The 13,402-nt window shown below is 31.5% G+C and overlaps 2 protein-coding genes, 1 long non-coding RNA gene and 1 other non-coding gene across 4 annotated transcripts; 3 read left to right on the top strand and 1 right to left on the bottom strand.

Moving 5' to 3' along the window:
- Nucleotides 1–1,517: 1,517 nt before the first annotated feature.
- Nucleotides 1,518–1,591, top strand: TRNAT-AGU (transfer RNA threonine (anticodon AGU)). The gene has a single exon. It is a non-coding gene; the product is annotated as a tRNA-Thr (tRNA).
- Nucleotides 1,592–1,613: 22 nt separating this feature from the next.
- On the top strand, nt 1,614–4,224 carry LOC137816549 (mitochondrial outer membrane protein porin 2-like). Its single transcript, XM_068619736.1, has 6 exons — nt 1,614–1,762; nt 1,845–1,912; nt 2,290–2,400; nt 2,498–2,584; nt 2,656–2,864; nt 3,634–4,224. The coding sequence occupies exons 1-6, from the start codon at nt 1,711–1,713 to the stop codon at nt 3,938–3,940; spliced, it is 834 nt and encodes a 277-aa protein (XP_068475837.1). The 5' UTR covers nt 1,614–1,710; the 3' UTR covers nt 3,941–4,224.
- Nucleotides 4,225–5,101: 877 nt separating this feature from the next.
- LOC137816550 (uncharacterized) lies at nt 5,102–8,466 on the top strand. Its single transcript, XR_011081821.1, has 2 exons — nt 5,102–5,238; nt 8,370–8,466. It is a non-coding gene; the product is annotated as an uncharacterized lncRNA (long non-coding RNA).
- A 3,130-nt stretch (nt 8,467–11,596) lies between these two features.
- Nucleotides 11,597–13,148, bottom strand: LOC137816548 (F-box/kelch-repeat protein At5g43190). Its single transcript, XM_068619735.1, has one exon. The coding sequence runs from the start codon at nt 12,921–12,923 to the stop codon at nt 11,745–11,747; it is 1,179 nt and encodes a 392-aa protein (XP_068475836.1). The 5' UTR covers nt 12,924–13,148; the 3' UTR covers nt 11,597–11,744.
- Between the last annotated feature and the right edge of the window lie 254 nt (nt 13,149–13,402).

Genomic DNA, 13,402 nt, shown 5'->3' with positions numbered 1-13,402 from the left:
GATAAAATAAATAAATTTAGCAAAAAGTTAAAGAAAAAACTGTTGAATTTTTTTTATGAAAACATTCTTTAAATTAGTTCATAAAATTTGATTAAAAAAAAAGTCATGTTGAAGCATTTTAAAATAAATAAATAAATAGTTTAATTAGAATGTATGAATAGTTTAATTTTTTGTTCATTCACATCAACTTAAAAGTGATGGTGGACGGTATTATTATTATTATTATTATTATTATTATTATTATTATTATTAATTTTATTATAATATTTATTTCTTTGAGTTAAATATGTTTATGGTATAAATTTTAAAACTATCCAAATGTTTTTAGTATCAAAATATTGAAATAACTCATTTTCTATGTGAAATTATTTTAATTTGAATTTTCACTATATCAATCTAATTATAGACATTGATTGTAATCAAAATAATAAAAACTTTTAAAAAAATTAAATAATATTTAAAAAAAATTAAGAATAATTTCAGATACAAATAAATTTATTTTAATCATTTTTATATTATAGATACTTGGATGATCTAAAGTTTGCAATAGAGATAAAAACCAATTTTATGTTATTATATATATATATATATTTTAAATCACATCTAAGGTAGTTTATTAGTAAATAACACTATAATTACATTTGAAAAAAAGAGATTATGATCCTTCTTCATTATGGGTTAAATTTACATTAACTAAGTGATAAAGGCTACTACTCAGCCCTTACAAATTTCCAATGGTCCCAACCATTACCACTTCAAATTCAGTTGTCATTAGTCTATTGTGAAGCAGAGTCATAAGATTGACAAATTTATTCTTCATGGCTAGTTAAGCCATTTGGTTTTGACTCGGTTGTAACTAGCTTCTCACCATTTTTCTATTAGCAAAACATTTGTATTTGGAATATATGTATAAATATAATTATAACCATGTCTATTTTTTTTATACCAATACTTTTTAAATTTGAAAAAAATGTAAAATAGTAATTTAATCTTTCAATTGGATTTTTTCATCATACACACAACGTGCACTTACTCAAGAACTAAGATGTTTGAAAAAATAAAAAATTCCAAGACAAAAAAATTCATATCTCGAAAAGTTAAAATTAATTTATGTAAAATTAATTTGGATAAATTTCAAGTTTCTATTGATTTTTTTCAAAGTTTTTCATAGATCAATTTTTCCTTTTCTATTTTCTCTCATAGAAATCTTTATATAAAAAATATTTTAAATAATGAAAAGAAAAATTAAATATAAATTAATGATTTACTAATATATATTTATAAATTAGGACTATTTGGTAAAGTCAAAATCATTACTTGGTCTTCCATTTATCTTACAGTGGCATGAGGTTGAACTAACCACAAATTATTAAAAAAAATTATTTTCCACAATTTGTTTTTGAACAAGTAAAAGGACTATGTCTAAGCAAAAACACTCGTCACACTCATAAAATTCAAGAATAAGAATATCGATGATAATAATGACATTAAGATGTAGAGTTAAACTAAAATATATCGCTCTCGTAGCTCAGTTGGTTAGAGCACCCGTTTAGTAAGCGGGAGGTCTTGAGTTCGACTCTCAACGAGAGCAAATTATTTTTTTATAATTTTTTTCCTTTTTTCTCACTTTTTTTTTTTTTTGGCTTTTATTTTTGAAAAGGGTTTACATAAACCCTTGGTTGTTGGTGGTGTTTCTGTGCTGCAGATAAAATGTCAGGCAAAGGACCTGGTTTCTTCTCCGATATCGGCAAGAGTGGAAGAGGTATTCAACTTTCTCTAATTCATTCTCAGTTTTCTTATGTTTTCGTTCGAAAACTAACTAAATTCTGATTTCACTTTCGCAGATATCCTCACGAAGGATTACAACTCCGATCAGAGATTTACCATCTCTTCCTCCGCCAACTCTGGTCTCGTGCGTTCACTTTTTTCTCTCTTCTCCCTTTTTTCACTTCACTTTTCGATCCCTATGTTTCTCTATCTTATCATTCGCTGCATAATTATTTCGTTCGGATTTTTTTTCCCGATGATTTTAATCGTGTCCTTCATTTGCATCTCAAGAAAACGTAGCTGTGTTAGGTTTGTTTTAATAAAATATTCAATTAATATTCATAATAGAAATGTAAATTGAATTGATGTAAAATCGATTTACGCATGTCCGTTTTCGGAGAAGATAGATTATACGAGAAGTTCATTTCCTTTTTTTTTTGTTTTATTCTCTTTTATGATTTTACGAAGAAGTTTGTCAAATGAGACCGTAATTTTGTTACTTGTTAATTGACACAAGTTCAGGACCTGAAATCTACATTGGTGAAGAGCAGAGGACTTTCCTCTGGTGATGTGACTACGGAATTTAAGTATAAGAACAAAGTGGTGAATTTCAAAGTTGATACTGAATCAAATGTATTTCCCTCTCTCTTTCTCTCTATTTCTTCCATTTTATAAATTTGAAAATATAACGTTTCTACTTCGGTTAGTAATTGATTTTTTTGTGCTTTAGGTGTTGACTACATTAACTGTCTCTGATGTTGTGCCGTCAGGAAAAACCATTGCTTCGATTCGTTTGCCTGATTACAGTTCTGGAAAGGTACTGAGATTTGACTTTTGGATTGAAGTCTGTTATCGTGGACTTGTAATAATTTTGTGCTTTTGATGTAGTTTGAGGCTCAGTATCTTCATGATCATGTGGCCTTTACTTTTGGTGTTGGTTTAACCCGCTCCCCTGCCATTGATTTTTCTGGGACGATGGGCACTCCCAGCATTGCCTTTGGAGCAGAAACGAGCTATTCAACAAGTCTTGGCAAATTTACGAAATACAATGCTGGTCTGTGCTTGAAAATGCCAAGTTCCAGTGCTTCAGTAATTTTGTAAGTAATTGCGGTGCTTTTTAATTGTCAGATGTTAAATCAGTACTTGGAATGCGTATTTGAAAGGCCAAGTATTTATTGATGGAATCTTTATTTGTCTGTGGAATGAAATTGGGATGTTTTTTCTATAACAAATTTTAGTTTATTTGTCCAGAGAGGATAGTGTTAGCAACTCATTTTCTGAAATGTTTCTTCTGTTGAATCTATTACTGGTTAACGTTTAGTGAAAACTACAAAACAATGAGCGAAGGCACATTAAATAGAAGTGAGACGTATTCAATTTCGTAACTTCTAATAAATTTCAACAAATAATAAAAATGTGTTAGAAGGTGTTAAAGAGTGTATTACTAGCATTTTTCTTTTCCGTGAAGGTGTTTTAAGACATTGTGATAGGTAACGCCCATATATATAGGAAGAGGTGTTGAGAGGAGTGACTAGTCAATTGGAGAGTTAGTATTGTGGCTTGGGAGAGTCTAGAGTCGCCCAAATATCCAGGAAATTGACTATTCCTTGTATAGTTTCAGTTTTTGATGTTATACCCATGTTGCGGCAGGTTTTGGAGCTAGGCCTCTCTTCTATAAAGATTCGTTCATTTACTTTCAAATCGGATCTACTTCTATCACATTGTTGACTCAGGAAGAGTTATTGCATAAGTGTTACTTGCATTAGTTGTGTTGAGATATACACCCTACAAATTAAGGGCATAGATTAGTTCAATGTTGGCAAATTTATGTTTTGGTACATAGTAGTACACTTTTCATTTTTGCAGAGGTGATAAGGGAGATTCTATGAAGGTATCATATTTAAACCAGCTAGAAAGATTGAATGGAGGAGCTGTTGTTGGAGAGATTAGCAGAAGGTTTTCTACAAATGAGAACACGTTAACAGTTGGATGTTCATATGTGGTTGATTCTCAGACAGTTTTGAAGGCAAAGCTGAACAACCACGGCAACCTTGGGGCTTTATTGCAGCATGAGCTAACACGAAAGTCATTCTTGACAATATCGGGCGCTTTTGAAACAAAGGATTTGGACAAGAATCCCAAGTTTGGTTTCTCACTCTTGCTCAAGCCGTAATGGATTCGTAAATTGAGGTAATGTATTGAGTTATATTTTGCAGCTTCCTTCAATTAAGTTGAATGAAAGGAAGAAAATAGAGGAAATTGGTATAGATTGTTGATGTATTTTTTTATCTCATTATCTTCAAGTGATTGATTGGACAGCATGAGATTAGAAAGTTATTGTCTGTCACTAGGAATGAATCTAATTTTTTTATGGCATCTGATTCAAAACTAGTTGTCTGAAAAAAAATTAAGCTTTTATTCATCCTGAACTTCTGATGATTATCTGAAGTTTATGAATTTTGTCCTGAGGATGTTGACATTCTGTATGTTACATAATTCACACACACTTAACAGTATATATTTGAAGGGCATCCTTTATTTGCTTAAGACCTTGACATCCCAAGATACAGATTATGATTAAATTCTTTTTTGAAGAGAAATGTAATAGCCAGTAATTCGAATTTAGAACAAATCAAGTATGTGAGCTCAATCTGCAGCATCCACCTACTTAAATCTCACGCGAGTCACATCCTTTAACCCTAACCCTATGGACTATTTTGGTGGGAAGTCCACTGTGTTCGTAGTCCAGGCACGATTTTAAACAATAGCAAACTTCCTAAAGCGGTCTGTGCAGATTGAAGTTGTGTAAACATATTGTCCTTAATAAATTACGACATTAGGCTATTTTAATACCTTATCATCTGCTTCACATGTTGGGTGCTTAAAGGTATTGTGAGACCGCAGGTATGTATCGTACTCACAATCACTTGTTATCTACTTGGAATCATAATACTGATGTCTAGGACAATAAGTAGCATGTTTGGAAGAAATTATTTAGAATTTATTTTGACTTATCTTATTAAACAAACACTTGCGTAAGGGTTTATGGATATCAACTTATTGCAGTGATTTATACTATGAAAACAGTTTAGAGCTTGTACAAAAATAATTTGATACCATTTTATTTTCAATTATAAAATCAAGTCATGCACAAGTACTTATCGATAAGAGCTTCATTAGGTTTATTTACCCAATTGCACATTTATATCATTGCAACTAAGTGGGCAAGTTATCCATGGACTTTCTTAAACGTTATCTTATTGACATTAGCCGTTTTTTCTTGACCATTTATTTATTGGTTCTCAATTGATCAAACTTAGTGCTTTATCCCAAGTTGTTGCAGGAATTACTTGAAACCTTTATTTATGAAATGATGACCGTTGTCAATGACAACCGATTGAGGAAGGTCATGTTGACAAATGATCTTCCAGAAGAATTTTTGTACTTGCTAAGCCTTTATGTTTTCCAAAGGTTTGACCTCTATCTATTTAGTGAAATAGTCAATGACTGTTATCAAGAATTTGATTTGTCCCTTAGTGAAGGGGAATAGGTTGACAATTTCAATTCCCCAAGTGGTGAAAGGCTAAAGGATAGTTATGACATGTAACTCTTCCGTAGGAAGTGTATGGAAAGGTCATGTTTCTAGCACGTGCCGCATATTATTCAATGGGGTTGACTTGATTGTATTTGGCTTTATCGTCATAATCTGAGCAGGGGAGAAGAGATTCTTGTCTAAATAGTTGTTTGTTGAACATCGTATAATGAGTTTTTGTCGTTGTATCTTTCTAGACTCTTATGACGAACTAGGAAGTATGTCATTAGTTAGAACATAAATGATGGTCACATCCTTCTAAGATTACCAGCACATGATCATGATCCCAATTTGATGCTATGAGAGTTTCTTGTACGAGGGTCCCGTGTTGTCCACCTTTTTAGCGGTTCCAATTTTTGAAAGGACATTGATTCAATCATTTTGCTCTCGACATTCAATCAATGCTAATATTTCTGTAAAAGAGGCTCTTTGGTTTGGTACTTGCCATTCATGGGTTTGGTGATCACTGAGGAGTCACTTCAACATTATAATAGTTTGACTCCCTCTTTTGTGGACTAGTCTTAGATTAGGTATGAGTGTTTTGTAGTCAGTTTGATTCTTTGTTGTCTAGAAGTCGAACTACAAGGCTTGCTCAAGGATTCGAGTATCACATTGGCCTCACTACTTTTTTTGTTAAAGGAGTCATTGACGTTTAAAGACCACCATTCATGTTGATCATTGAGTTTGGGTAGCTTGACGAGGAAATCAACAAGAAACTATGCCTCTATAGGACCTTGGCTTTCAAAGCATAATTTGCATTTTGACAATTCAATGGACCATGCTGTCATCCTCCTAGTTAATTTTGGTATCTACAATGCTTGCTTGATTGGGTAGTCAATACATACCACACTGGTAAGCTCTGAAAGTGCTGATGCAATCTTCTTGCTTAAAACAAATGGGAGCTTGGACTACTCTTCGGTGTGTTGAAATGTTAGACTCAAAGTAATTAGACTTTTGCTTCTTATTTTCTTTGAGCACCAAAATTGAGTTGATTGTCGAGTAAGAAACAACTAAGTAAAGAATGAGGATCAAACTTGCTAATGGACTCACTAACACGGTTTAACAAACAATAATCTGCTTTATCTTTTGGAACATCTCTTCACACTTATAGTTCCAAACAATCTTTTGAACCCTTTAACAACTTGACAAAAGGTTTTGTTTTTTCTGCAAACTTTGTGAGGAATTTCAAGAGAGTAGTTAGTTTTCTATTAAGTTGTTGGACCTTTTTGAGATTGCTCGGACTCCTTATAGATGGGATAGTATTACATTTATCAGGATTTGCCTCTATTATTCACTGTGTGATCATAAATATGAGGAACATCTCATCTCCTATACCAAAAGCACACAGGGTTTAAACGCATGTTATGTTATTGTACCTTTAAAAACACTTTCTTAAGGTGTTAGGGCTGATTTAATGACCATGTTGTCAAAATACATCTTGATTCTATTGTTAAGGAGTTCTTTAAACACTTTGTCCATCAAGCTTCCTCTTTCTTTATCCACCAACATACCAACTTCTAATATATAAATTGTTCAAAGAACTCCTTGACAATACATTTGACAATCGAAGTGTATCGTTGAAGGCCATCCCCAACATACTGAGAAGGTCATTTTTAAGATACACCAATATAAAATGTGTTTCCTCATATTTACTACCACAGGACGATGAATAGAAGCCAATCACAATAAATGTAATGTTATCTTGTCTATGAGGAGTCCGAGTAATCTCTTCCACGACTCAATGGAAAATTCATTGTCTTCAGGAGATTCTTCCCAACTAGGTTGTTGGAAAAAAGCAAAACACTTTTTCAACTTGTTAAAAGGTTCAGAATTTTTTTTGGAATAACAAGTGGAAGAGATGTTTCAAAAGATCAAGTAGAATATTGCATCCTTATTATTGCTTGTTAGTCCACGAACAAGCTTGGTCCTTATTCTACTTAGCTCGGTCCTCATTCTTTACTTAGTGGTCTCTTACTTAACAATCAATGTTGGTGTGGGAAGAAAATAAGAAACAAAAGTTTATTTACTTTACGAGTTGAATTCTTTAATTCGATGAAGAATAATGAGGTAATTGAAAAACTTGTCCTAACTCTCATTTTCTCACCAATATTGTATCAGTACTTTCAAAGGTTTGATATTGTGGACCTTATCGCTTGACTAATCAAGCAAATGTTATAGAAATCTGAATTAGCATAGAGGACAACAACATGATTTTTACGATTATCAAAATTCAGATTATGTTTTGAAATCGTCTTTGTATGAAGGCATAATTTCTTGTTGATTTCTTACTACTCAAAACTCGACGACTGACTTTAATGATGGTCTTAAGCGTGGATGACTCCTTAAACAAAAACAAGTAGTGAAGCACTGTGATAGTTGAAGGACATGAGTAGATCATTCTTAAGCCAGTCTTGCTGCTGTTTGACGTCCTACAATCAGAATCAGTTTAAGACTCGCCCATGAAATGAAAGTCGAAGAATTAAAATGCTAGAGAAACTCCAAACCAAATAGATGAACAATTAGTGTCAAACCAAAGAATCTCTTTTGCAGAAATATTACCACATCGCCAAAAAATATGGTTGATCACTTTGATGAATTTAGCATTGCTCGAGTGTCAAGAGAGCAAAGTAATCGACAACATCATACTAGCTACCACTAAAATGGTTAGACAACATCATACTTTCATACGAGAAACACTTTAGACCATTGAGTTGGGATCATGATAATGTCTGAGATAAACTCGGGTAATCATGCATGAATGTCTCGATGCCATACTTACCACTAAACAACAAGATGCGAGACATATACGATGACAAACCTCTTATTGTATGATGTTTAATGAAGAACTCTGCAGATGAAAATCTCTTCTCCCTGCTGAAATGTTTCGACGATGATCATGTCAAATACATTCTAACTAAACTTCATCGAAGAATATGCGGCATGGACTTGAAGTATGACCTCTTGAGTACTTTGATTCTGATATTACTTCACACTTTTTATGAGGATGCAGGACTCTTTGATAACATTGAAGAATGCCAACAAATCATTTATCTCTATCTTTTTTCTCTTGAAGAAATACATGTCAGTTATCCCTTGATCTTTCACCACTTGGAGATTGAATATTCTTGGCAAACTGATTTCTTGATAGTAACAGTTGACTATTTAGGATAGAGGTTGAACCTTTGAAAACTATAATTATTCAACAAATACAAAAATTGGTTTGGAAAATCGATGCGTCTTGTAATTATTTTTAATGGTAATAGCATATGGAATTCTTAAACTTAATAACTAGTTCTTGATTATTTCCATTATTGAAGAGATTGATGTGATTATAACTTATAAGCTATCCATTATTTAATAGTTCTCGAGAATTGAGACAATTGTAAACCCTATTTTAAGTTCTTAAAGAGAGAACTATGTTTAAGCTCTTAAATCTCATGTAATTATAGGACCCCTATCAAAAGTGAGTTAACAGTGCACAGTAGCATCTTTGAACTCGTCAAATCAATTTGCTTCTATCTTTCGAAAGCTTTCGAAAAAGTTGTGCAAAAAAAAGATTTGTGATTAATCTGCACTGATGATGAGTTATGTGTAGAAATTGCATTCCCTACAAGTTTATGAAATTTTGTTCTAAAATACATACAATCAATCTAACAAGAAATATGGACAATATTTGTTGTCTTTTTGTTAACTAGTTGTGTCATTACGTGTTTTTAGCTTCACTTTGGTACTTTTAACATATTATAAATTAATTTTATTTTTAATTGATGTAAAACTTTTGACACTGATGTGAAGGATAAGTTACTGGAATTTTACTATTTATATATTTTAAATTAATTTTATTTTTAATTTATTAGAATTTTCAATACTACTTTTAGATGTGAAGGATAAGTTAGTGGCACTTGTTTGAAGTATGATATTGGGAGAGTTTTTTCTGGTCAACAACTTGAGAAAATGGAGAAAAATACACATGTTACTGTGACATGGAGTAATTAAGACACCCTCTTATCGGTTTCCATTAATGTAGTTAATTTACTCAAAGCTAAAATTGGGTCAAAAGTTTTCGTGTTAAAAATAATTGTGATATAATTAGCAGTACGACTTCACCATTAAATAATTTTTGTTAAGAAATTATTGCTGCTAATTAAAATCATATTCAGGAAACACGATCTCAATACAAAATTGATCTGTTCAAAATTAACTATATGTCGTACTTCTTTTTTTTTATATGACTGAATCACGATCTTTTTAGAACTATTTCGTATTTTTTATTGAAGACTTACTCAATATCAAAATAAATAAAAAACTGTCCATTTAAAAAAAAAACGAAAACAAATTATTCCATTTAAAAATCTTTAATAAAAGGAGAAGATGAAGAAATACTTATGTTGTTGTTCTGGTTTCTAAACTTATAAAAAAATTTATGGAAGCATTATTATATTTCATTTTTAAATATATATATATATATATATATATATATATAATTTTCTGTATATAAAATAAGTGATTTTTTTATTTTCACTAAGCAACCTAAAAAAAAACTTATTATATTAATTTATATTTTATTTTCTAAACCAAATAAAAATTCAATTAAACAAATGGAGAAATTTAAGATAAATATGAAAGGGAAGTTATAAGAAAGATTTGTTTTGATGGATGTACTCTTTATAAGAAAATTTGTGAAAAGATATCAATTATTTAGATTTAGAATTTTGTGGGAAAAGAGAAGAAAATAATATAAATATCTTATCATCTTAAAATGAAGAGAAAAAAAAGAAAACATCAGCATAGATTATTTCTAAATAACTAATACAAATATTTTAATAAAATAAAATAATAATAAAAAATAAAATTTTAATAAAAAATATATACTTATTTATAATAAATAAATTATGTAATAATAATTATTATAAATATAATAAAACTATTTTTACATTTAATACACAAATGTTTTTTAATTATAATTTTAAAATTTATGGATATTTAAATTATTTATTATAATAATTTTAATTCATCCAAATTTATACAAAAATACTTAATATTTGATTATTCTGTTTTTTCAAAAACAAAGATAACATGTAATCTTATATTTTACATATTTAAAAAATAAAAATAATCTCAATCACATCATTCACAAATTTCAATAAACTTTTTTCATAAATTTATTATCACATCATTCCCAAATTTCAATAAACTTTCTTCATAAATCTATCATGACATCACACTTCTATTCCTCCATCTAAACACAAACTTAATTATATAAATTCGTGCGTAGATGGAGTAAGGAAGGACATGACGTTGTTTCTTAGTTTTGGTTGTTGTATCTTTCTATTCCACACAAAGAAAAGAATACAAAAACATATTTGTCAACAACTCATTCAATTGAAGTTATCGTGACGTTCTAGATTGCAACTTCTGCAGATCAGATCATGCAGGCCATCTTCTGTCGCTACGAACAAATTCGATTCTAATTAACAACTGGATCAATTTTTTTCTTCCCCAAACTCGATGCTTTTATATAATTGGATGACACATAATAAACTTATGTTTTCGGTAGCTGATTACCACCATAATTTGATAAAAAATAGGTTTAATTCCATCTTATAAAATCATATAATCATATATAATTTGTTACTACTTATATATTATAAAATATTTTTATCTTTAATAGATATAAGATCTTCAACACATTCTCTTACATCAAAACTTGTATATGAAATTATATATTATGTATGATCAGATGACCTGATAATGTCAATAACAAACTCTCACTAATACACTTTGATACCATATTAAAAAAATGAACTTTAAGTCTAATTAAACCTTATAAAGCTGGCTTGTAAGATGTAGTTTACACCCACATATTATGAAATATTATTTTCCCTAAGTAAATACAAGACTACTCATTGTAATTGTATTTTGTGCATCTACGCTATCTCAAACTAAGAAAAATGGGAGATAAGGTATTTTTTTTTTCACAAATTTCGGCGGAGTTGTTAATCCTAATTATGTTAGAAAGTTGTCTCCAAATTGATGAGATAGGATTTTCAATTAAGTTAGATTTTTGTTATAGGAAATTTTTTTCTTGGTTCTACTTCCAGTACACTCTGCCTGCATGACCAGTATACCTAAAAAACATTACAAAATTATTTGTAAACCCATTTTTATTACTAGAAACATTAGATGATATGATACAAATGTAACAAAACCCTCAGAAAATGCCAAACAGCCAAGGAATTTAGGACAAAACCAAATTAAAAAATTTATGATAAACAGAAATTAGATACACAAAACAAACAGAAGTGGATCAACTGCTAAGTAATAGAATCCCAAGACTTGCACACAGCAATCCAAAAACTAAAAGAAATACAAGAAGAAAAGTGTATCAGACTGAAGCATAGAGATTTGGAAGAAAAGAAAACCACTTGAAACCACAACTGCATTTGAGAGGCAAAGAAGGGCACCTTGGAAGCCAATGCCAAGTCCTCCTAGAAACTAAGTAATACAAAATCTCTGGCCAAGTGTAGCAGCAAATGCAGATCATCCCTTCATGCCAAAAGCAATAAACATGCTCATAGTTATGGTAAGACACACACACAAACTTCTTACACATGAGATCAGGCAAACTTTGCACTTCCACCCACTTCCCATCTCCACCCAATTCCCACAACTTTATGCTCCTCGAGATTCCATTGTTCCCAACCCCACCAACCATGTACAATTTCCCTTCTCCATCACTCACCAATCGAAGAAAAGTGAGCTGACCCGGTAGCCCTCCAACGGGTTTCTCCCACTTTCCACTCCCCAAATCAAACATCACCACAGAAAACGGTTCCGGGGTTGCAAAATACAAACCCCCTTTGAAAAAAACGCCTTGTTGATGATGGTTGTCACCGAGAACCGGACCAAAACCGTGAAACCGATTCCAAGTTCGAACCTTTGAGTCATAAACAAAGGCAGAGTTTGAAGCAGAGTGAGAGCAGAGGACGAATATGGTGTACCCTGTTGGGGTTGTGACGAAAGTGAGATGCTCCAAGTGAAGAGAGAAAGTTGGGTACTGAATGGTTCTAGAAGACTTGGCCAGAAGGTTGCAGACTAGCAAGGAGCGTGAGAGTGAATCAGATAGGCAGAAGAGGCCACCGGAGGAGACAAGAGTGGTGAGGGAAGGGCAAGAGTGTAGTGAAGAATCAGAGAGCGAGAGAGAGATGTTGCGCCACGTGCCGAGGGTGCAATCGTAGAGAGGGAAGTGGCGGTGGAATTGAGGGTGTGAGAGTAGGAGAAAGGAAGAGAAGGGTGAAGAAGAAGAAGAAGAAGAAGAGGAAGAGGAGGAAGAGGGAGAAGAGTGTTTGGAAATGAAGGAGGGAGAGAATATGAGAGACCAAAAACCTTTGCAAGTGGATCTGAGATTCAAGAAGGTTTTGAGAGGAAGAAAAGAGAGGATGTATTCAAGGATTTCAGGTGGCAATTTGCTCCAAATTTTGGGATCCATTGGAGGTGCTGATGATGATGATGACCTTGGAGTGGCAGGGAAATTGTTCATGATGATTTGTGTGTTCTTCTTCATCGGAGTTTACGAGATGTTGTGTATGTTTGTTAACTTTGATGAAAATTTTGTGTTGTTTCATGTGAAAACGAAGGTTGAAAAAGCTTTGGAAATGGGAATTGACTCTACTTTATTTTTTGGTTGTAGAAGGGTGAAGTGTTAAACCCTTTGCCCATAGAAAGTGACTACAAAACTGAAACAATAAACATTGACTTGACTCGCTTGTTTTTGGAAGATGGAACACGAAAATGGAAAAGAATTTACCTCATTTACTATTTTCTTAATCTTATCATATAGGAATGAAAATCTATGAAGTAAGAAAGGTGATGTGTTCATCGTATACACGAATATCTCATTTAAAACAATATTTATTAAATTTTGACAATCTTAATATAAATATAATACAATTTTTTTTTAAAAATACATTAATTTTTAAAAAATTTAAATTTATTATATAAATTTTTATTATAATTATAAAAATAAAAAATAATTTTTTTTAA

Source organism: Phaseolus vulgaris, chromosome 1 (genome assembly GCF_000499845.2).
Source record: "Phaseolus vulgaris cultivar G19833 chromosome 1, P. vulgaris v2.0, whole genome shotgun sequence".
NCBI lineage: Eukaryota > Viridiplantae > Streptophyta > Magnoliopsida > Fabales > Fabaceae > Phaseolus > Phaseolus vulgaris.
This window is presented reverse-complemented; position numbering and strand designations above follow the sequence as displayed.